General features: G+C 51.0%; 1 protein-coding gene across 1 annotated transcript in view; it reads left to right on the top strand.

Annotated features, from left to right (window-relative positions):
* REV1 (REV1 DNA directed polymerase) overlaps positions 1–22,557 on the top strand; it is a 133,220-nt gene that overhangs the window by 66,770 nt on the left and 43,893 nt on the right. Inside the window, exon 14 of the mRNA XM_075336410.1 lies at positions 8,277–8,449. Within this exon, the coding sequence (XP_075192525.1) occupies positions 8,277–8,449 (173 nt within the window). The remainder of the gene's footprint in view (positions 1–8,276; positions 8,450–22,557) is intronic.

Genomic DNA, 22,557 nt, shown 5'->3' with positions numbered 1-22,557 from the left:
ATTGCTCCCTCATTACAATCTGAGTTTGTGGCTCATCAGCCAGAGGCTGCAGTCACATGTTTTATGCCCTGCACAACTACAGCAACAACTATAAGACTATTAATGTATCCTGCCACGCTGAGCTACTAGGGGATGATAGCACCTCTTCCTTCTGTGAGTCCGGTGCCCCTGTAGTCCCCCCCCCCCCCCTTCGCCACCACCGCAGCACCCGCTGCCAGCCAAGAGCCTACGGGGCACAGTTCCCAGAACCTGGTGCTGGCTATGCAACATCGTCCTCACACCCCTCGGGGGCCCTGGACAGAACACAGCCTGATGACACCTCTATAGAGGGTCCTTCTGATAAGAATCAACCCTCTGCTTCACCGGTTGCAGATCAGAAAAAGGGCATGACCCCCATGGTTCTCCCTCTGGGGTACACAGATGGGGTTCTCCCACATGTTCCGCGGTCTCTGAGGAGCCGTTTGAAGGGGAATGATGTTTGTACCGGGATGATTCCTTGGTTTCAACCTCCCTGAGCGATCAAGCTGCGATGGACTCCCTTATTGCAACAAGCAACCAAAACTCTGCATGTGGAAGATCTCCCATCCACTACTACTGACCCTGCTGTCTCCTTTAAAAAGGTGAAGAAACCTCAAATAAAAAAAAAAAAGTTTTTTGACGGCGCTTCGGTATCCGTAAACTTGTGGAGTCCCGGTACCCCTTTAGCTTAGCTGTCTCTAAGGGCTGGGCCGATCCGGCCTCAGTGGACCCTCACCCGGCTTCCGCCTGCCTGAAGGACCCTCCTGTCTTTTACTTGATGGATCCTCCTTCAAGGACCTGACAGACAGACAAGTGGAGCAGCTCGATGGCTCCGCCTTGAGGCTGTGGGTCCCTCTCCCCTTCCGTGTGGGTCGCACAGGCACCAGGACTACCAGTTTCCCTCAGACCCTCACAGATGTAACAGTTCACATTGCTGCGGCGGCAGAGTACCTCATGCAGGCCTCCCTCGACGCTGCTACTTGCGCAGTTATTGCCACCTCAAATACCATAGCCATCCGTAAGGCCCTCTGGTTCCGATAATGGAGAGCGAACTCTGTCTCTAAGAAGCCTCTCACAGTACTCCTTTCCAGACCAATGGTTTGCCGATCGTCTGGACAGGTTCTTTTTTTTTTTTTTGTCTGACGCCACGGGAGGAAAAGAGTACCTCCCTCCCCCAACTCTAGCCCAGGATGTTTTTTACTAGACACGCAGGGCCCGACCCAGCCTGGACCTCTAACACCTGAGCAAACATGTGCACGTAAGGAGATTCAGAATGGAATTCCTAGGGTCCATTATTACCTTTTATGGTCAAAGGAGAATTCCTTGCCTCCCTAGCTATCAGGGACGCGTACCTGCACATACCCATCGCTCCAGCTCACCAAAAGTTCCTCCGCTTCGCTGTTCAGGACTTCTGCCACAGCACCAAGGGTCTTAACAAAGGTCATGGTGGCCGCCATGAGTGCCCTTCACGCCAGGAGAGTGGCTGTTCTGCCTTGCTTGGATGACCTCTTCATCAAGGGCTCAACCAGAGTGCAGATCTTTGTGGGCACCCTATCCCGCTTAGGGTGGCTTCTGACTCCAGTCAAATCATCCCCGGTCCCGTCAAAATCCGTCACCTCCCTGGGCATGTCCCTGGACACCCTTTGGGGCTTGATATTTCTCCCTCAAGACAAGGCGACCGCTCTATAACAAGCGGTACACTGTATTCTACATAATACTCTCGCTCCATACGATTCAGTATGAGAGTGCTAGGTAGGATAGCGGCGGCTATAGAGTCAGTACTGCTCGCTTAGCCACACCACCGCCCACTGCAGCTTTCGCTTCTAGCTGCCTGGGACAAGAGCCCTTTTTTTTTTTTTCCTTTTGACGAACTTTTCACCTGACACCTTCAGTCAGGTATGCGCTTTTGCTGGTGGCTTCAGTCCTCTTCCATATTGAGAGGGAGTTTTTCTCCCCCAAGGTGGACTGGCTACTCCTGACCACGGATGTCAGCCTCTTAGTCTGGGGAGCAGCGCACTGGCTCCACACTGCTTGGGGACGTTGGACGCCCCAGGAGTCTTCCCTTCCCAGAAATCATCCTGAAAATCAGTGCCATCTTTCTCGCGCTCAGGTCATTCCCCCCTTCGGCTAGCAGGTCGTTTGATTCGGGTCCAATTGGACAATGAAACAGCTGTGGAGTAGGTAGGTCAATCGGCAGGAAGGTACCAGCAGCAAGACAGCTTATTTCAAGGCCCTCAGGATCCTCACCTGGGCCGAATCGACGGGGGTCTGTGTTTTCAGTGTTACACATACCGGGAGTAGAGAACTGGGTGGCGGACCTTCTAAGTCGCCAAGGCCTGGCCGCCGGAGAGTGTTTTCTCCACTCAGAAGTGTTCCCACATATCTGCACTCGCTGGGGTACACCAGACGTGGATCTAATGGCCTCAAGGTTGAACGCAAAGGTACCCGCGTTCTTAGCCAGGTCACATGATCCACAGTCCATCGGCGCGGATGCTCTAGTCTCCTGAAGTCTCTTCCGTCTACCTTACATGTTTTTCGCCTCTGCCCCTGCTGCCGCGAGTAATCAGGAAGATCAAGGCAGGAGAAGTCCCAGTGATGCTAATAGCACCGGACTAGCCCAGGTGCGCCTGGTATGCCGAATTAGTACAATTGCTCATGGCGCCTCGTAAGCATCCCAGACCTGCTGACCCAAGGGCCCATTTCCCATCAGAACTCCAGAGCCCTGAAGCTTACGGCCTGGCCATTGAGACCTGGACTTTTAACAAGAGCGAGATTCTCTCCCGCGGTCATCTCCACCATGTACAGTGCCCGAAAGCCGGCCTTCATCCCGTATTTACCACCGTATGTGGAAACCTTTCCTTTCCCAGTGCAGGGAATCTAATGTCCAACCTATGCCTCTGGCGATCCCCAGAATTCTTGATTTTTTTTTTTTTTGCAGGCAGGTTACAAAAGGGGTTGGCCTTCACCTCCCTTAAGGGGCAGGTTTCATCTCTCTCAATATTCTATCAATACCGCCTAGCTTGCAATCTGCAAGTCAAGACTTTCCTCAAGGGTGTTTCCCATCTAGTTCCCCCATATAAACGGTCGCTGGACCCATGGGACATCAATCTCGTTTTGGACGGTATCCAGGGTCCCCCTTTGAACCTTTTAAGGAATCTTCTCTTGCTCTTCTCTCCTGGAAGGTAACATTCTTAGTGGCGATTACGTCCATCAGACAAGTTTCGGAACTGGCAGCACTCTCTTGCCGTGAACCCTTTCTGATCTTTCATCAAGACAAGGTGGCTCTACGGCCCCTTCCGGATTTTCTTCCGAAGGTTACTTTCCCGTTTCATATGAACGAGGACATTGTTCTACCTTCCTTTTGTCCACACCCAGTCCATAGGGTGGAAAGGTTCCTATATTTGCTAGACCTTGTGAGGGCTCTCAGATATTACGTACCCAGGACAGCCCCTTTAGGAACATAGACTCCTTGTTCGTCATTCCTGAAAGGCCTAAGAAAGGAGACGTAGCTTCATAGGCAACGCTGGCTCGCTGGATTCGCTCTGCAATCCAGGAGGTCTACCGCTCGCAACTCAAGCCCATTCCTAGTGGGCTGCGGATTTATTCCACGCGAGCAATTGGCGCCTCTTGGGCCATTAGGCATCAGGCTTCAGTGGAACAGGGGTGTAAGGCTGCGACCTGGTCTTGCCTACATACTGTTTCAAAGCATTACCGAGTCCATACCCAGGCTTCGGCTGAGGTGAACCTAGGTAGGAAAATTCTGCAAACGATAGCCAGGAGCGCCTACTGAGATAGGTGCTCCACTATCTGGGACTGGTTCCTAGTCCTTGGGTTGCGTTGTTTGTTTACCCACCCAGGGACTGCTTTAGGATGTCCCATGGTACTGTGTCCCCCAATGAGGCGTCAGAGAAAAACGGATTTTTGTGTACTCACCGTAAAATCGTTTTCTCTTCGCCATCATTGGCGGACACAGCACCCTCCCTGTTGCCCTGTTGGGCCTTAGCTTTTTTCTCTCTCGGTACTATTTTGTTATGAGTATTCACTCACGTTTTTTTGTTACTTGTTCTCCTACTGCTTGTGTACTAAAACTGAAGTAGCCTGGCTGGGCCAGGGGGTGTATACGGCAGGGGAGGAGCTAACATCTTTGCATCTACTTAGTGTCCTCCTATGGATAAGCAGCATAACACCCATGGTCCTGTGTCCCCCAATGATGGCTAAGAGAAAACGATTTTACGGTGAGTACACAAAAATCCGTTTTTTTTGCTGTTTTTAAATAATTCTTGTCTGCCTGATCCGTTTTTTTAACATGTGAGACTCCAATGTGTAAAAAAAAAAAAAACTGATCCGGCAGAAAACATTTTACCAATAGATCTCTGCAGGATCCGTTCTAACGGATGATTACAGGACATGTGAACTCAGCTTACCTGTTCATTAGGCCTGAGACCTACTATGTTGAATTGTGTCTCTCCCTTACACTCTAGACCAGAAGTGTCAAACTCAAGTGCCAAATCCAGCCCGCCACAAGATTTTATGTGGCCCGTGAGCTGGGTGGCCAAGAAAACCCAGACCCTTTTATCTGCCATCCATAGCGTCCAGCAGAAAAGAACACAGACGTGTTGATTTTTTTATTTCTGCAGTTGTTTGCTAAAGAGGCTGCCATGCACAGTACAAACCATGGATGCTAGAATTTATGGGCTTCTCATAGGTGTGACATCATTGCCGTCACATGTTGTTGGTGTCACTTTTGGTCCGGAGTGCGGTGCGCCATTCAACAACATGGCTGGGACTCGGGAGAGATGTGACCCTGCTCCCCACCTTTAGCCCTCATTCACTGCATCAATGAGAAGATGCAGGTGAAAAACGGCAAAGAGTGGTGGCATTTGGGGGTCTAAACTGCTGTGAGGTTTAGAGGGGTCTACAATGCCAGGAGGTGCCTGTGGTGGGATTTGGGTATCTATAATGTTGGGGGACACTTGTGGGTTTTGGGAGTGTAAAATGATGGAGAGATGCCTGTGATGGGATTTTAAGGGTCCATAATGTGGGAATACGTGAGTTGAGATTGGGGGGGGGCAGGTGGGCAATGCTGAAAGGATGTCTGACGTGGGGTTTAGTGGGTATTCAGTGCTGTGGTGGGATTTATTTTTTATTTTTTTTGGGTGGGGGGTGCGATATTTTAGCGATACCTGTCATGGGATTTGGGAGGAGGGACTGGGGTGTAGTGCTGGGGAATGCCAGTGTTCTGTTTTTTTGTTTTTCCTCCTGGATCTATATTGCTGTGAGTGTGGCTGCAGTGGAATTGTTCAGGTTTATGATGCCTTTGCTGGGATTTAGGGTGTTCAATGCGTGGGGCATGTGTTTGATGGGATTGTAGGGGGATGCCTGTGGTGAGATTTTGGGAGGTGTGCGATCCTGGAGGATGACTGTGATAGGATATTTTTGGATGTATAATGCTGTAATTTTAGTTTCAGTGGGATTTGGGAGGTGTACTGGGTGATGCTTGTAGTGGGATTTTAGGGATCTATAATGCTGTGAGGATGCCTATGATGGGGGTTTGGGGGTATGCGATGCTGGGAGGACTTCTGTGGTACAACCCTACTACTCAGAGACAGATTTCAAATAGTCCTACTACCCAGGGCCAGTGGTCATATACTCCTACTACCCAGGGACAGCTTTTGTATAACTCTACAACCCAGGGACAGCTCTCCTACAGCCCTTCTACCCAGGGACATTGGTTCTATACCCCTACTACCTAGGGACAGCTCTCATATAGCCCTACAACTCGGGGACAGCGGTCGTATACCCCTACTTCCCAGGGATAGTGGTCTTATACCCCTGCTACCCAGGTATAGTGGTCGTATACCCCTACTAACCAGGGATAGTGGACGTATACCCCTACTACCCCGGGACAGCTTTTGTTTAGCCCTACAATCCAGGGACAGCTGTCTTTTAGCCTCTTCGCAGCTTGTGCATTGCAGTCCATGCTTGTACCGTGTTGCATGGAGATCTGCATGAGCCCTTCCTTACAATTGCAAGTAGCTCTCTGAAGCAGCCATAATGAGTTTGACCCCCCTGCTGTGGACCACATGCTTGTGTCCTGGTGAGGTGTTTGAGATTCATAACAGAGACAGTCAGGGTCCTTCCCTCTCATCTAATTTTCATTCTCACCTTGGAGAAAACCCTGATATTTCTGGTCCTCGCATACCAAATGTTGCTTATAAGATTACAGCTTATGCGGATAAATTATTGTTCTTTATTACTAACCCCATTATCTCACTCCCTAATTTGATATTTAAACTCCACTTGTTTTTCTTTCTCCAATTTTAGTTTCAAAAAGTGTTTTATTGACATTGATAACATTTAGTCACCCAGGGGGTCTCATATACTTTTAAATTAAATTAAAGGAAAATGGGGACGGGAGGGAATGAAGAAAATCCTCAAATGTATTAAATAATCAAAACATGCAATGTATGAGATATATTATGAGAATAAACATACAGATTCATATAATCAAGAGTCAGCGAACTCATATGCGATCACCAAAACCAAAGGACAATCAGGCTATTCATATTTCTGGGATGAGGTCAGGGCAAAACTCACCACTCTGTACAACACAAATGCTGTCTTCCCATGAATGCCAATGCTTAGCCAAATCAAAAAAGTCCGTGGAGCCTCTGTTAGGAGTCTCGACACAGAAACTAGCCAGATATCCCTCTGGGAAGGACCTAGCCAAGGAGTGGCTCTTTTTAGGAGACCACCATAACCACCATATTAAGTGGCCCTTTTAGTCAATATCTAACTCTTTTGACAAGTTTAAAGATATGACAAGGGGAATACCAAGGCCAGGTATCCATCCACAGACAGCTGTTTCGGGGTATTGCCCCCTCATCAGTGTGGAGTAGGATTCTGGCCAGGTGGGAGCAATGCCTAGTACACCAAGACAAAACAATCACTGATCTCGGGGAGACCAGCCAGAGAAAACACTGCCGGCAGCCAACGAGGGCGCTCAACACAGTGAAATCCTAGGTGCATTGCCCCCTGGGAAATATGCAAATCAAAAAAGTCCGTGGAGCCTCTGTTAGGAGTCTCGACATAGAAACTAGCCAGATATTCCTCCGGGAAGGACCTAGCCAAGGAATGCTTAGCCGGCGATCACAGGAAGTATGTCATGACAGACACAGGGATCATCAGCTGACCCTTCGCTGTCGTGATAACCCATCGGAACCCCATGATCACGTCACGGGGCCACCGATGGGAGCAGGAAATTATGCACTCCCTGCTGGAGCGTGTTAAATTCCACTGTTAGAGATTGACAGCGATATTTAACTAGTTATGTCCGATCCACCTGCTCATGTTATGGAAACGTCTGCTGATCAGATCAGCCGACATGTGCAGGGAAACATGCAGGCTCGCCACAACCTTGGATGTACCAGTACATCAAATGACGTGAAGGGATTAAAGACCATAGTCCTATTTATTTGTGCACATAAGGCCCCTGTCATATACTCATCCGCCTACATCTTCATCTTTTATCAGCGTCGCTCCCGCCGGTCTTTGGTGATTTGTCTTTCATGGAGCACGCCAGAAGTCACAAGTCAATGCAACTCTGTGAGCCTCGTTCTGGCTCTGTTACATTGGGCGCTTGTGACTTAACTTCTAGCCACAAGATGACGCTACGGGACCGGAGTGGCGTCAAAAACCAATGAAGTTGGGGCAGGGGCTTACATTTAAAGCACCAATCCACTGCTGGAAAGCAAAAAAACAAACTAAGCACTGGAGTGCTGCTTTAAGGGTATGTGCACACTGGACGGATACGAAGTGGATGCTCTCCTGCTTTTTGCTGATGGAGAATCCACAGCTTGGTACAGTATTGTGAAAGTGAATGAGATTTTAGGAAATCATATTATGGGTTTGAAATTACAGATTTTCACAGTGGATTTCACTGAACTAATAGTATTCTGTCTAATGGAGTGATTTACATTACAAACAATAGTTTTTGTACCATAAATAAACCAATTATTGTTAGAAAGCGATAAACATTGTCCGTTGCCATTTTTAGAAGGTACTTCAGAAGAGTTGCTTGTATTCTTATTGAGCAGTTATAATTTAATTTACCACATGCCAAATATAAGTGGTTTGTGGCCACTTTTTGACTCCGTTTTGGTCAAGTTGTTTCAGACCTAGAAGACATCCCAGGCTGAGACCTTATTGTATTTTCTCACAGTAGTTGAATGTTTCCAACTAATAGTGTTTATTCTTAGACCAGTGAAGCTGAAGCCTTTTTGATGAACCTGTCAGAAGAAATCCAGCGAAGGCTAGAATCTGTTAAGATGAAGGGCAAGAAACTTACACTGAAGATTATGGTCCGAAAAGCTGGGGCACCCATTGAGCCTGCAAAATTTGGTGGTCATGGAATATGTGATAACATTGCAAGGTAAATATACTAATTGTGTGAACTTGTGGGGTTTTTTTGTATTTTTTTTTTAAATCAATAGTTGCTGGCTATTTCCCATTAAGGCATCATAATAATGGCTACTCAGGATACACCGAGAGCTCACAATCATTAATGTTAATAACTTCCTTGCCTTACTTTAACTGCTTGTTGTAACCATTCAAACGGGATTTAATTCTCCTCCAATTTTAAAAAATAGATTCTCCAAAATACAATTTTTGGGGGAACTTGTTCTTTGCGAATTCAGCAATTTGGCTTCTACCTGCCACCGAATAGGGCCAGTAAAAGGTTAAAAAACCTCTCCTCAGTGCTCACCTCTCTTGCCAGTCCTGCAGCCTGTCTTCCAGTCTTATAAGGCTATGTGCCCACGGGGACAGTGTCCTGCGGTTATATCCGCAAGACATTCCGCAGGAGCTCCCAGGAAACAGCACCACAACTTGTGTCTGTTTCCATGCTGCGGAATGTCGTGCGGATATAGTGCGGGCATTCTGCATGGAGGATACAGTACCATGGCTTCGGCACTGCATCCTCAATGCAGAACAAGTGCTGCAGTGATCGGGGGAGTTCATACTTACCTCCATCATGCAGCACCTCGCTTTCCGGCAGCCGGGTCACTCTCTCAGCGTCTGCAGAAGAAGGTGGGCGGGCCTGAACTAGCTCCGGCTGTCACATGACCGGAGCTCGTGCAGGCTCCGCCCACCTCTTCCTTCCTGACCTGGATTCACCGCGCTCCTGTACACCGGACGGAGAAAATGACTCCGGTGAGGCAGGTAAGTATATGGGACCCTGCGGAGAAATCCGCAACAATAATTGACATGCTGCAGATTTTTCCGCACGGAAATCCGCACGATTTCCGCTGCGGAAAAATCCGCAGCGTGGGCACAGCATTTCCCAAATGCCATAGAAATGGCTGGGGAGTAGCTGTGCTGCAGATTTCTGGAAAATCCGCGGCTTTTGCGCAAGAAATCCGCGGCAAAATCCGCGCATTTTCCACAGCGTGGGCACATAGCCTAAGACTTATGTTTTCATCTTCCCTGGATATGCACATGTTCTTTTGGCGTGCTTCATTTTGGTCAGGCTTCGGAGCTCCCTGCACACCATGCTGTCGCAGCACACATAGTCGCTGGCGTGCGTCAGCAGAGGCACTGATTGGGCCTCATGTAACATACATTGTAAAGTGTGGCAAAGTCAAAGGCCTGGTCATACTGGCCGCCCCAAGCCAGAGGAAGACAGGCCAAGAAGAATCATGTGACTGGAGAAAAAGAAGAGATGCAGAGGACTGGATGACAAGCTGTAAGGGTAGCAAGATGGGTGAGGTGTGAATTAGTATTTTTTTTTATTTATTTATTTATTTATTTATTTTTTTACAACCTACATTTATTTAATGTGAACCCAGAGTATAATTAAGAATATTCAATTTACAGAGAATAACAACAACAAATTACAAATCCAATTCCCCTGTAAAATCGCAAGACTTGTGACTTGGAATCTTGGCAAACAGCACTAAAGTCTCTACACTAGAAAAAGTAAACTTCCCAGGAACATACTTAGCTTGTAAATTTGGCAAATGAAAGGACAGAACCATGTAATTAGTAATCATAAGTTATGCCAAAGGAATTTTAGACAATAAAAAAGAAAGTTTTATAGCTACATTTTTTTATTAGTTACAGATATAACAAGTTATTTAATAATCAAAAAATATAAGTTGACAAGACGAAAACCAGAATATTATATATAAAAAGAAACTCCGGCACTCTATGATGAATCAAATTAGTAGTTTATTTTCTAAAAATGATAATATCAGGTATAACGTTTTGGCTGATGCCTTCTTCACAACTGAAGTTCATATAATAGAATACAAAAGGAAAAAATCAGTACCAATATTCATACATATTTCATATTAGTAACTGTAAAATAATGCATGACTTAATATAATAAATCATTTTACCTAGATGCTATAACAAGTGATGCCTGAGAAGAACGTCAGACGCATTTGACCAATTATATCTAAAAAGATAATGCCCAAATGTTAGAAAATCCTAAAGGAATCATAAGATAATCCTAATAAATACATATGTTGAACATATAATTATTACATCATAGGGCGAATCACTTAATGTCAATCCATAGTCTTCTATGGGACATAATCTAATCAGGTAGAAAGAAGAGGCATACTTATGAAACAGATAAATGATAAAATAAGAAACATATTATTACCTTCATTTGGAAAGTAATATGTACCGTATTTTTCGGACCATAAGACGCACTTTTTCTTCAGCGCTCTATTGGGAGACCCAGACGATTGGGGTATAGCTACTGCCCTCTGGAGGCCACACAAAGCACTACATTAAAAGTGCAAGGCCCCTCCCCCTCTGGCTATACCCCCCCCGTGATATCACGGGTTCTCCAGTTTTAGCTTTGTGTGCGAAGGAGGTCAGACATTCCATGCATAGCTCCACAGATTTTAGTCAGCAGTAGCTGCTGACTGTTTCGGATGGAAGAAAAGAGGACACATATAGTGTCCCCAGCATGCTCCCTTCTCACCCCTGGATGGTGTTGTAAGGTTGAGGTACCTATTGCTGGTACAGGGCTGGAGCCTGACATGCTGTTTTCCTTCCACATCCCCTGGTAGGGCTCTGTGGAAGTGGGATCCTGCCGGCCTCTCAGCTCTGATGCCGGGCTCCATCCACAGACCCATTAGAACCTGATGGAGACGGAGCAGGAGTACGATCAGGGACAGGCCCTGCATCATACAGGTACTCTGTGTCCCCGGCAGGCACAGACACACTCCGGGCTGGCTGGGTGTTGTAGTGCGCCGGGGACCGCAACGTGGAGTTGGTGTCCCTACAGATTACTGGGGGATTGTTTGTGTTTGGGAACGCAGCGCCGACCCCCTCTGGACCGGGCGGCGCTGCTGTGACTTGTGGTGCGCCGGGGATCCGCCGTCCGCGCTTTTACGGCGGCGGCGGTTATAAATTTAGTCCCCGGCTTTTTGGGCCTAGGACGCCGGCAGCTCCGTTTCGTTCCCGCCCCCACCCTGTCATTCAGGGTAGGGGAGAGACGCTGTTCGCTAGCAGCGACGAGGGCTGGAGCCTGTTTTACATGCTCCAGCCCTCTCACTTGGCACAGAGGGAAGCAGGCTTCCCGCTCTTGGCCAGGAACGCCCAGGGCCCGCCCCCCTTCCTCTCTCGAGACGCCGGCAGCCATTACATGCATGCCTGGCTGGAGGAAGGACGCAAGGCTCTGGGAGACCTGGACTAGGGGCTATCTGGCGACCACACACCCGCTTTTTAAGCGGGCGGTAAGCGATTTTTCTGTGCTGGTCCCTCTAGTGCCTCACTGTGTATCAGTGTACTGGGTACAGATATATAGATATTGTTTTTCTTGCACTGTGAGGTGCGCTTCTGGCTGCATATCCCAGATCGCTCTGTGGAAGCAGCAACATGTCATCCTCAAAACGCAAGGCGGCCAAGGCAAAAAGGGCTGTGTATACTGCGTGTGCTGCATGTGGGGCTAATCTACCAGCAGGCTCCGATGACCCCCATTGTGTGCAATGCTCCGACCCGGTGCTGCTTCGCCAGCCGGAGTCGGGAGAGGTAGCGACCCAGGCTGAGACGCTTGTAAGTTCTGCCCCGGTGACAGGGACGGACTTTGCAGTTTTTGCAGATAACATGTCTGTATCTATGGCAAAAATCCTTGAAACCTTGCAATCTATGCATGGGGCTCAGTCCCTGGGCACGGCGAGGCCTTTGTCCTCAGGTCCCCCTTACTTGGAATGTATCCAGCCCACAGGGGGGTCCCCGGCTTCACAGGCCGAGGATTATGACTCAGATGATGGCCCCAGCCACCCTAAGCGAGCTCGCTGGGAAAGACCCTCGACGTCTTCACACTGCTCAGGGTCTCAGCGCAATCAGTCTCCCTGTGATGTGTCTGATGAGAGTGATCAGGAATCCACTCCTGGAACCCCTCTCAACCTGGATACCCCGGATGGGGATGCCATGGTAAACGACCTTATCTCAGCCATCAATAGGCTGTTGGATATTTCTCCCCCAGCCCCTTCAGCAGAAGAGGCGGCTGCGGAGCAGGAAAAGTTTCGTTTCCTTTATCCCAAGCGTAAATTGAGTGCTTTGTTAGATCACTCTGACTTCAGAGAATCAATCCAGAAGCACGACGCTCACCCAGAAAGGCGTTTCTCTAAACGATCTAAAGATACGCGTTTCCCTTTCCCCCCTGAGGTGGTCAAGCGCTGGACACAGTGTCCAAAGGTAGACCCCCCGATTTCCAAACTTGCAGCTAGATCCATAGTTGCAGTGGAGGATGGCGCTTCACTTAAAGATGCCAATGACAGACAGATGGACCTTTGGTTAAAATCTGTCTATGAAGCTATCGGCGCGTCGTTTGCTCCGGCATTCGCAGCCGTATGGGCACTCCAGGCTATTTCAGCTGGCTTAGCAAAAGTGGATGCTATCATGCATCCAGCAGTGCCGCAAGTGGCGCACCTTACCACGCAGATGTCGGCGTTTGCGTCTTACGCTATCAATGCGGTCCTAGAATCTACCAGTCGCACCTCAATGGCGTCCGCCAATTCGGTAGTTTTGCGCAGAGCCTTGTGGTTAAAGGACTGGAAAGCAGATGCTGGTTCCAAAAAATGTTTAACCAGTTTGCCTTTGTCTAGAGATAGACTGTTTGGCGAGCCATTGGCTGACATCATTAAGCAGTCCAAGGGTAAAGACTCCTCTTTACCACAACCCAGAACATCCAAACCTCAGCAGAAAAAGTGGCAGCAGAGGTTTCAGTCCTTTCGAGGTTCGGGCAAGACACCATTTACCTCGTCCAAAGGGACTCAGAGGACGCAAAGAAACTCAGATTCGTGGCGGACTCACACACGCCCCAAGAAAGCAAATGGAGGTACCGCTTCCAAAGCGGCTACCTCATGACTTCCAGCCCCCCCCCTCCGCATCGCCGGTCGGGGGCAGGCTCTCCCGCTTTTCCGGCATTTGGATGTCACAGGTCAAAGACCGGTGGGTGACGGACATTTTGTCTCGCGGGTACAGAATCGAGTTCAATTCTCGTCCTCCAGCTCGGTTCTTCAGAACCTCCCCACGTCCAGACCGAGCAGATGCTCTGCTGCAGGCGGTGGATTCCCTAAAAGCGGAAGGAGTGGTTATCCCAGTCCCTCCTCAGGAACAAGGGCAAGGGTTTTACTCCAATCTCTTTGTGGTTCCAAAAAAGGACGGCTCGTTCCGTCCTGTTCTGGACCTAAAACGGCTCAACAAACATGTGCACGCCAGGAGGTTCCGGATGGAAACCCTCCGCTCTGTCATTGCCTCAATGTCCAGAGGAGACTTCCTTGCCTCAATAGACATCAAAGATGCTTATCTCCACGTGCCAATTGCTACAGAACATCAACGTTTTCTACGTTTTGTGATAGGAGACGACCATTTTCAGTTCGTAGCTCTTCCATTTGGTCTGGCGACAGCCCCACGGGTCTTCACCAAGGTCATGGCGGCGGTGGTAGCAGTCTTGCACTCTCAGGGACACTCGGTGATCCCTTACCTAGACGACTTATTGGTCAAAGCTCCCTCTCAGGAGGCATGTCAGCACAGCCTGAATGCTACGCTGGAGACTCTACAGTCTTTCGGATGGATCATCAACTTTCCAAAGTCGATCCTATCACCGACTCAGTCACTAACGTATCTTGGCATGGAGTTTCATACTCTAGCAGCGATAGTGAAGCTTCCGCTGGACAAGCAGCGGTCACTACAGACAGGGGTGCAATCTCTTCTGCAGGGCCAGTTGCATCCCTTGCGGCGCCTCATGCATTTCCTAGGGAAGATGGTGGCAGCCATGGAAGCAGTTCCCTTTGCGCAGTTTCATCTGCGTCCACTTCAATGGGACATTCTCCGCCAATGGGACGGGAAGTCAACGTCCCTGGACAGGAAAGTCTCGCTTTCCCAGACGGCCAAAGACTCTCTACAATGGTGGCTCCTTCCCACCTCATTGTCTCAGGGAAGATCCTTCCTGCCCCCATCCTGGGCAGTAGTCACGACAGACGCGAGTCTGTCAGGGTGGGGAGCAGTATTTCTCCACCACAGGGCTCAGGGGACGTGGACTCCGCAGGAGTCCACCCTTCAGATCAATGTTCTGGAGATCAGAGCAGTGTATCTTGCTCTACTGGCCTTCCAACAGTGGCTGGAAGGAAAGCAGATCCGAATCCAATCGGACAACTCCACAGCGGTGGCATACATCAACCACCAAGGAGGGACGCGCAGTCGGCAAGCCTTCCAAGAAGTCCGGCGCATTCTAATGTGGGTGGAGGACAGAGCATCCACCATATCCGCGGTTCACATCCCAGGCGTAGAAAACTGGGAAGCAGACTTCCTCAGTCGCCAGGGCATGGACGCAGGGGAATGGTCCCTTCACCCGGACGTGTTTCAGGAAATCTGTCGCCGCTGGGGAGTGCCGGACGTCGACCTAATGGCATCCCGGCACAACAACAAGGTCCCGGCATTCATGGCGAGGTCGCGCGATCAAAGAGCTCTGGCGGCAGACGCCTTGGTTCAAGATTGGTCGCAGTTTCAGCTCCCATACGTGTTTCCGCCTCTGGCGCTCTTGCCCAGAGTGCTACGCAAGATCAGATCCGAGTGCAGCCGCGTCATACTCGTCGCTCCAGACTGGCCGAGGAGGTCGTGGTATCCGGATCTGTGGCATCTCACGATCGGTCGACCGTGGTCACTGCCAGACCGACCAGACTTACTGTCCCAAGGGCCGTTTTTCCATCAGAATTCTGCGGCCCTGAACCTGACTGTGTGGCCATTGAGTCCTGGATCCTAGCATCTGCTGGATTATCTCAGGGAGTCGTTGCCACAATGAGACAAGCTAGAAAGTCGAATTCGGCTAAGATCTACCACAGAACGTGGAAGATTTTCTTGTCCTGGTGCTCTGCTCAGGGAGTGTCTCCCTGGCCATTTGCATTGCCCAAGTTTCTTTCCTTCCTGCAATCGGGGTTAGAAAAGGGCTTGTCGCTCAGCTCCCTTAAAGGGCAAGTTTCGGCACTATCCGTGTTTTTTCAGAAGCGTCTAGCACGTCTTCCTAAGGTGCGCACGTTCCTGCAGGGGGTCTGTCATATTGTGCCCCCGTACAAGCGACCGTTAGATCCATGGGATCTGAACAGGGTACTAGTTGCTCTCCAGAAGCCGCCCTTCGAGCCTCTGAAGGAAGTTTCCTTTTCTCGGCTGTCGCAGAAAGTGGCGTTTCTTGTTGCGATCACATCGCTTCGGCGAGTGTCTGAGCTGGCAGCTCTGTCATCTAAGGCTCCCTTCCTGGTGTTCCACCAGGACAAGGTTGTGCTGCGCCCCATTCCGGAGTTTCTTCCTAAGGTCGTATCCTCTTTTCATCTTAATCAGGATATTTCCTTGCCTTCCTTTTGCCCTCATCCGGTTCACCGGTATGAAAAGGCCTTACGTTTGCTAGATCTGGTGAGAGCACTCAGAATCTACATTTCCCGCACGGCGCCCATACGCCGTGCCGATGCACTTTTCGTCCTTGTCGCTGGTCCGCGCAAGGGGTTGCAGGCTTCTAAAGCCACCCTGGCTCGATGGATCAAAGAACCAATTCTAGAGGCCTACCGTTCTGCGGGGCTTCCGGTTCCTTCAGGGCTAAAAGCCCACTCCACCAGAGCCGTGGGTGCGTCCTGGGCATTACGTCACCAGGCTTCGGCTCAACAGGTGTGCCAGGCGGCTACCTGGTCCAGTCTGCACACTTTCACCAAGCATTATCAGGTGCATACCTATGCTTCGGCGGATGCCAGCTTAGGTAGAAGAGTCCTGCAGGCGGCAGTGACACCCCCGTAGGGGAGGGCTGTTTTGCAGCTCTAACATGAGGTATTTATTTACCCACCCAGGGACAGCTTTTGGACGTCCCAATCGTCTGGGTCTCCCAATAGAGCGCTGAAGAAGAAGGGAATTTTGTTACTTACCGTAAATTCCTTTTCTTCTAGCTCTTATTGGGAGACCCAGCACCCGCCCTGTTGTCCTTCGGGATGTTTTTTTGTTGTTTGCGGGTACACATGTTGTTCATGTTGAACGGTTTTTCAGTTCTCCGATGTTATTCGGAGTTAATTTGTTTAAACCAGTTATTGGCTTCCTCCTTCTTGCTTTGGCACTAAAACTGGAGAACCCGTGATATCACGGGGGGGGTATAGCCAGAGGGGGAGGGGCCTTGCACTTTTAATGTAGTGCTTTGTGTGGCCTCCAGAGGGCAGTAGCTATACCCCAATCGTCTGGGTCTCCCAATAAGAGCTAGAAGAAAAGGAATTTACGGTAAGTAACAAAATTCCCTTCTTTTCCCCCAAATGTTGGGGGAAAGTTGGGGGTGCGTCTTATGGTCTGACTATAGGACTGCGGCTGGGAATGAGGGTGCTGCAGGTCATCGGGGGCACGAGCAGGCAGCAGCAGCGCCTGCTCGTGACCACGTGTGCCCGCTCATTACATATGCACGCCCATCCTCCCGCCTATCTCTCAGCGCTGAAGCCGGCACTGACAGGTGGGCGGAAGGACGAGTGGGGACGCGCACATAGTAAAGAGCCGGCTGCATGATCACCCCTGGCAATTACAGCCTGGAGTGATCATGTGCGGCTGTATTCACTGCCCCCCGCGCGTCATTACCAGCGCGGGGTGCAGTGAATCAGTACACTCACCCGTCCCCGTGTGTGGAGCCGGCCCCCTGCTGCACGCGATGTCTTCCTGTCTGTGCCGGTCAGCTGATCTGTGCCGGTCAGCTGATCTGTGCCGGTCAGCTGATCTGTGCCGAGCCGGTCAGCTGATCGGCACAGACAGGAAGACGCGATGCAGCAGGGGAACGGCTCCACACACACACAGATCAGCGTGCCAGAGAGGAAGATGTGATCGGTGCTGCAGGGAGTGAGGAAAAGGTGAGTATAAACGTTTATTTCTTCGGCGCTCCATTGGGAGACCCAGACGATTGGGTGTATAGCTACTGCCTCCGGAGGCCACACAAAGCATTACACTAAAAAGTGTAAGGCCCCTCCCCTTCTGGCTATACACCCCCCGTGGGATCACGGGCTGCTCAGTTTTCAAGCTTTGTGCGAAGGAGGTCAGACATCCACGCATAGCTCCACTGTTTAGTCAGCAGTAGCTGCTGACTATATCGGATGGAAGAAAAGAGGGCCCATGCTAAAGGGCCCCCAGCATGCTCCCTTCTCACCCCACTCTTGTTGGCGGTGTTTGTTAAGGTTGAGGTACCCATTGCGGGTACGGAGGCTGGAGCCCACATGCTGTTTTTCCTTCCCCATCCCCCTGAGGGCTCTGGTGAAGTGGGATCTTACCGGCCTCCAGGCTCTGAGGCCGGGCTCCATCCACAGACCCGGAGATCCTGCTGGATACGGAGCTGGGTACCGTCAGGGACAAGGCCCTGCAACATTCAGGTACTCTGTGTCCCCGTACAGACAGGCACAGACACACTCCAGCGTTGCTGGGTGTTCTAGTGCGCCGGGGACAGTAGCGCTGCGCGCTTGGGTTATACTCACTGCAGCTTAGCTGAGTGAGTTTATGTGTGGGGAACTACCGCGCCGGCCGCCCCCGGAGACTGCGGCGCGGCTGAGACTTGTGGTGCGCCGGGGACTTCGCGCCGACCGTGCTTTTACGACGGCAGCGCTTATAAATCTAGTCCCCGGCTTCTGCGGCCTAGTTACGTTTCGTTCCCGCCCCCAGCCCTGTCAGTCAGGGAAGGGGAGAGACGCTGTACAATAGTCAGCGCCGAGGGCTGGAGTCTTATTTACATACTCCAGCCCTCTCACTGGGCACAGTGGGACGCCAGTTTCCCGCTCTTTGTCTGCAGCACGCCCACGGCCCGCCCCTCTTCACAGGACGCCGGCAGCCATTCCTGCACGCAGTCTGAGCTGGAGAACGGACATAGCCCTGGGAGACCCAGACAGGGGATTCTGGCGACCACACACCCGCTGTTAAGCGGGCGGTAAGCAGCACCTAGGTGCTGACCCCACTAGTGCCACAGTGTTGTTTGGTGTACTTTTGTCTGTACCTATATATTGCACTGTACGGTCGCTTCTTGGCTTATACCCCTATATTGCTCTGAGGAGACAACAGCATGTCATCCGCAAAAAGCAAGGGTGCCAAGGCACAGGCTTTATATGCTGCCTGTACCGCATGTGGGGCTGATCTACCGGCAGGTTCCACTGACCCCCATTGTGTGCAATGTTCGGTCCCTGTGCCACTTCGTCAGCCGGAGTCTATGCTAGTAGTGGCCCAGGCAGAGACGCCTGTGAACCCTGCCCCGGTGACGGGGACAGAGTTTGCAGTTTTTGCTGATAAGATGTCTGTGACTATGACAAAAATTCTAGAAACTGCTGATTCAATGTTCCCCGGTCCCCCTCAGTTGGAACTAATCCGTGCTCCAAGGGGGTCCCAGGCATCACAGGCTGAAGGCTCTGACTCGGACGACAGTCCCAGGCAGCCTAAGCGAGCTCGCTGGGAGAGACCCTCGGCGTCATCACGCTGGTCAGGGTCTCAGCGAGAGGATTCTCTGTATGATGAGACAGAGCTAGGTGATCAGGAGTCTAATCCTGAGACTGCTCTCAACCTGGATACCCCTGATGGTGACGCCATGGTGAATGATCTTATAGCGGCCATCAATAGACTGCTGGATATTTCTCCTCCAGCGGAGGAGGCAGCAGCACAGCAGGAGAAATTCCATTTCAGGTATCCCAAGCGTAAATTGAGTACTTTTCTGGACCACTCTGACTTCAGAGAAGCAGTCCAGAAACACCATGCTTATCCAGATAAGCGTTTCTCCAAACGTCTTAAGGATACACGTTATCCCTTTCCCCCTGACGTGGTCAAACGCTGGACCCAGTGTCCAAAGGTGGACCCCCCAATCTCCAGGCTTGCGGCTAGATCCATAGTTGCAGTGGAAGATGGGGCTTCACTTAAAGATGCCAATGACAGACAGATGGACCTTTGGTTGAAATCTGTCTATGAAGCTATCGGCGCGTCGTTTGCTCCAGCATTCGCAGCCGTGTGGGCACTCCAAGCTATTTCAGCTGGTCTGGCGCAGGTGGACTCTGTCATACGTCCATCAGTGCCGCAAGTGGCGTCCTTGACCTCGCAAATGTCTGCGTTTGCGACTTACGCTATCAATGCGGTCTTGGACTCTACCAGCCGTACGTCAATGGCGTCCGCCAACTCGGTGGTTTTACGCAGAGCCTTATGGTTAAAGGAATGGAAAGCAGATTCTGCTTCCAAAAAATGCTTAACCAGTTTGCCATTATCTCAAGACAGACTGTTTGGTGAGCAATTGGCTGAAATCATTAAACAGTCCAAGGGTAAGGACTCTTCCTTACCCCAGCCCAGATCAAGCAAACCTCAACAGTGGAGGGGACAGTCGAGGTTTCGGTCCTTTCGAGGTTCGGGCAGGGCCCAATTCTCTTCGTCCAAAAGGACTCAGAAGGAGCAGAGGAGCTCAGATTCCTGGCGGGCTCACTCACGCCCAAAGAAAGCAGCCGGAGGAACCGCTTCCAAGCCGGCTGCCTCATGACTTTCGGCCTCCTCTCTCCGCATCCTCGGTCGGTGGCAGGCTCTCCCGCTTTTGCGACATTTGGCTGCCACAGGTCAAGGACCGGTGGGTAACAGACATTTTGTCTCACGGGTACCGGATAGAGTTCAGTTCTCGTCCTCCGCCTCGGTTCTTCAGAACTTCCCCACATCCCGACCGAGCCGATGCTCTTCTGCAGGCGGTGTGCTCTCTAAGGGCAGAAGGAGTGGTGATCCCTGTTCCTCTTCAGGAACGAGGTCAAGGTTTTTACTCCAATCTGTTTGTGGTGCCAAAAAAGGACGGCTCTTTCCGTCCTGTTCTGGACCTAAAACTGCTCAACAAGCACGTGAAAACCAGGCGGTTCCGGATGGAATCTCTCCGCTCCGTCATTGCCTCGATGTCTCAAGGAGATTTCCTAGCATCAATAGACATCAAAGATGCTTATCTCCACGTGCCGATTGCTCCAGAGCACCAGCGTTTTCTACGCTTCGTTATAGGAGACGAACACCTTCAGTTCGTAGCCCTGCCATTTGGTCTGGCGACAGCCCCACGGGTTTTCACCAAGGTCATGGCAGCAGTGGTAGCAGTCTTGCACTCTCAGGGACACTCGGTGATCCCTTACTTGGACGATCTACTTGTCAAGGCACCCTCTCAAGAGGCATGCCAACACAGCCTGAACGTTGCGCTGGAGACTCTCCAGACTTTCGGGTGGATCATCAACTTTTCAAAGTCAAATCTGTCACCGACCCAATCACTAACATATCTTGGCATGGAGTTTCATACTCTCTCAGCGATAGTGAAGCTTCCGATGGACAAGCAGCGTTCACTACAGACAGGGGTGCACTCTCTCCTTCAAGGCCAGTCGCACCCCTTAAGACGCCTCATGCACTTCCTGGGGAAGATGGTGGCAGCAATGGAGGCAGTCCCGTTTGCGCAGTTTCATCTGCGCCCACTTCAATGGGACATTCTCCGCCAATGGGACGGGAAGTCGACGTCCTTAGACAGGAAAGTCTACCTTTCCCAGACGGCCAAGGACTCTCTTCAATGGTGGCTTCTTCCCACCTCATTATCACAAGGAAGGTCCTTCCTACCCCCATCCTGGGCGGTGGTCACGACAGACGCGAGTCTGTCAGGGTGGGGAGCAGTTTTTCTCCACCACAGGGCTCAGGGTACGTGGACTCAGCAGGAGTCCACCCTTCAGATCAATGTTCTGGAAATCAGGGCAGTGTATCTTGCCCTACAAGCCTTCCAGCAGTGGCTGGAAGGAAAGCAGATCCGAATTCAGTCGGACAACTCCACAGCGGTGGCATACATCAACCACCAAGGCGGGACACGCAGTCGGCAAGCCTTCCAGGAAGTCCGGCGGATTCTGATGTGGGTGGAAGCCACGGCCTCCACCATATCCGCAGTTCACATCCCCGGCGTAGAAAACTGGGAAGCAGACTTCCTCAGTCGCCAGGGTATGGACGCAGGGGAATGGTCCCTTCACCCGGACGTGTTTCAGGAAATCTGTCGCCGCTGGGGAAGGCCGGACGTCGACCTAATGGCGTCCCGGCACAACAACAAGGTCCCAACTTTCATGGCACGGTCTCGCGATCACAGAGCTCTGGCGGCAGACTCCTTAGTGCAAGATTGGTCGCAGTTCCAGCTGCCCTATGTGTTTCCCCCTCTGGCACTCTTGCCCAGAGTGCTACGCAAGATCAGGTCCGATTGCCGCCGCGTCTTGTTTGTCGCTCCAGACTGGCCGAGGAGGTCGTGGTATCCGGATCTGTGGCATCTCACGGTCGGCCAACCGTGGGTGCTACCAGACCGGCCAGACTTACTGTCACAAGGGCCGTTTTTCCATCTGAATTCTACGGCCCTGAACCTGACTGTGTGGCCATTGAGTCCTGGATACTAGCATCTTCAGGATTATCTCAAGGGGTCGTGGCCACCATGAGGCAGGCTAGGAAGCCCACGTCTGCTAAGATCTACCACAGAACGTGGAAGATTTTCTTATCCTGGTGCTCGGCACAGGGAGTGTCCCCCTGGCCATTTGCATTGCCTACTTTTCTTTCCTTCCTGCAATCTGGTTTGGAAAAAGGCTTATCGCTCGGCTCCCTTAAAGGGCAAGTCTCAGCGCTATCGGTATTTTTTCAAAAGCGTCTAGCACGACTTCCTCAGGTACGCACGTTCCTGCAGGGGGTTTGTCACATCGTCCCTCCGTACAAACGGCCGTTAGATCCATGGGATCTGAACAGGGTACTAGTTGCTCTCCAGAAGCCGCCCTTCGAGCCTCTGAGGGATGTTTCACTTTCTCGACTCTCACAGAAAGTGGCCTTTCTGGTAGCGGTCACGTCTCTTCGGAGGGTATCCGAGCTGGCAGCGCTGTCATCCAAAGCTCCCTTCCTGGTTTTTCACCAGGACAAGGTAGTGCTGCGCCCGATTCAGGAGTTTTTCCCTAAGGTGGTATCCTCTTTTCATCTCAATCAGGATATCTCCTTGCCTTCCTTTTGTCCTCATCCAGTTCATCGGTATGAAAA

The sequence above is a fragment of the Anomaloglossus baeobatrachus genome, chromosome 2 (genome assembly GCF_048569485.1).
Source record: "Anomaloglossus baeobatrachus isolate aAnoBae1 chromosome 2, aAnoBae1.hap1, whole genome shotgun sequence".
Taxonomy (NCBI): domain Eukaryota; kingdom Metazoa; phylum Chordata; class Amphibia; order Anura; family Aromobatidae; genus Anomaloglossus; species Anomaloglossus baeobatrachus.
The sequence above is the reverse complement of the archived record's forward strand: the minus strand, read 5'-3'. Positions and strand labels throughout refer to the sequence as shown.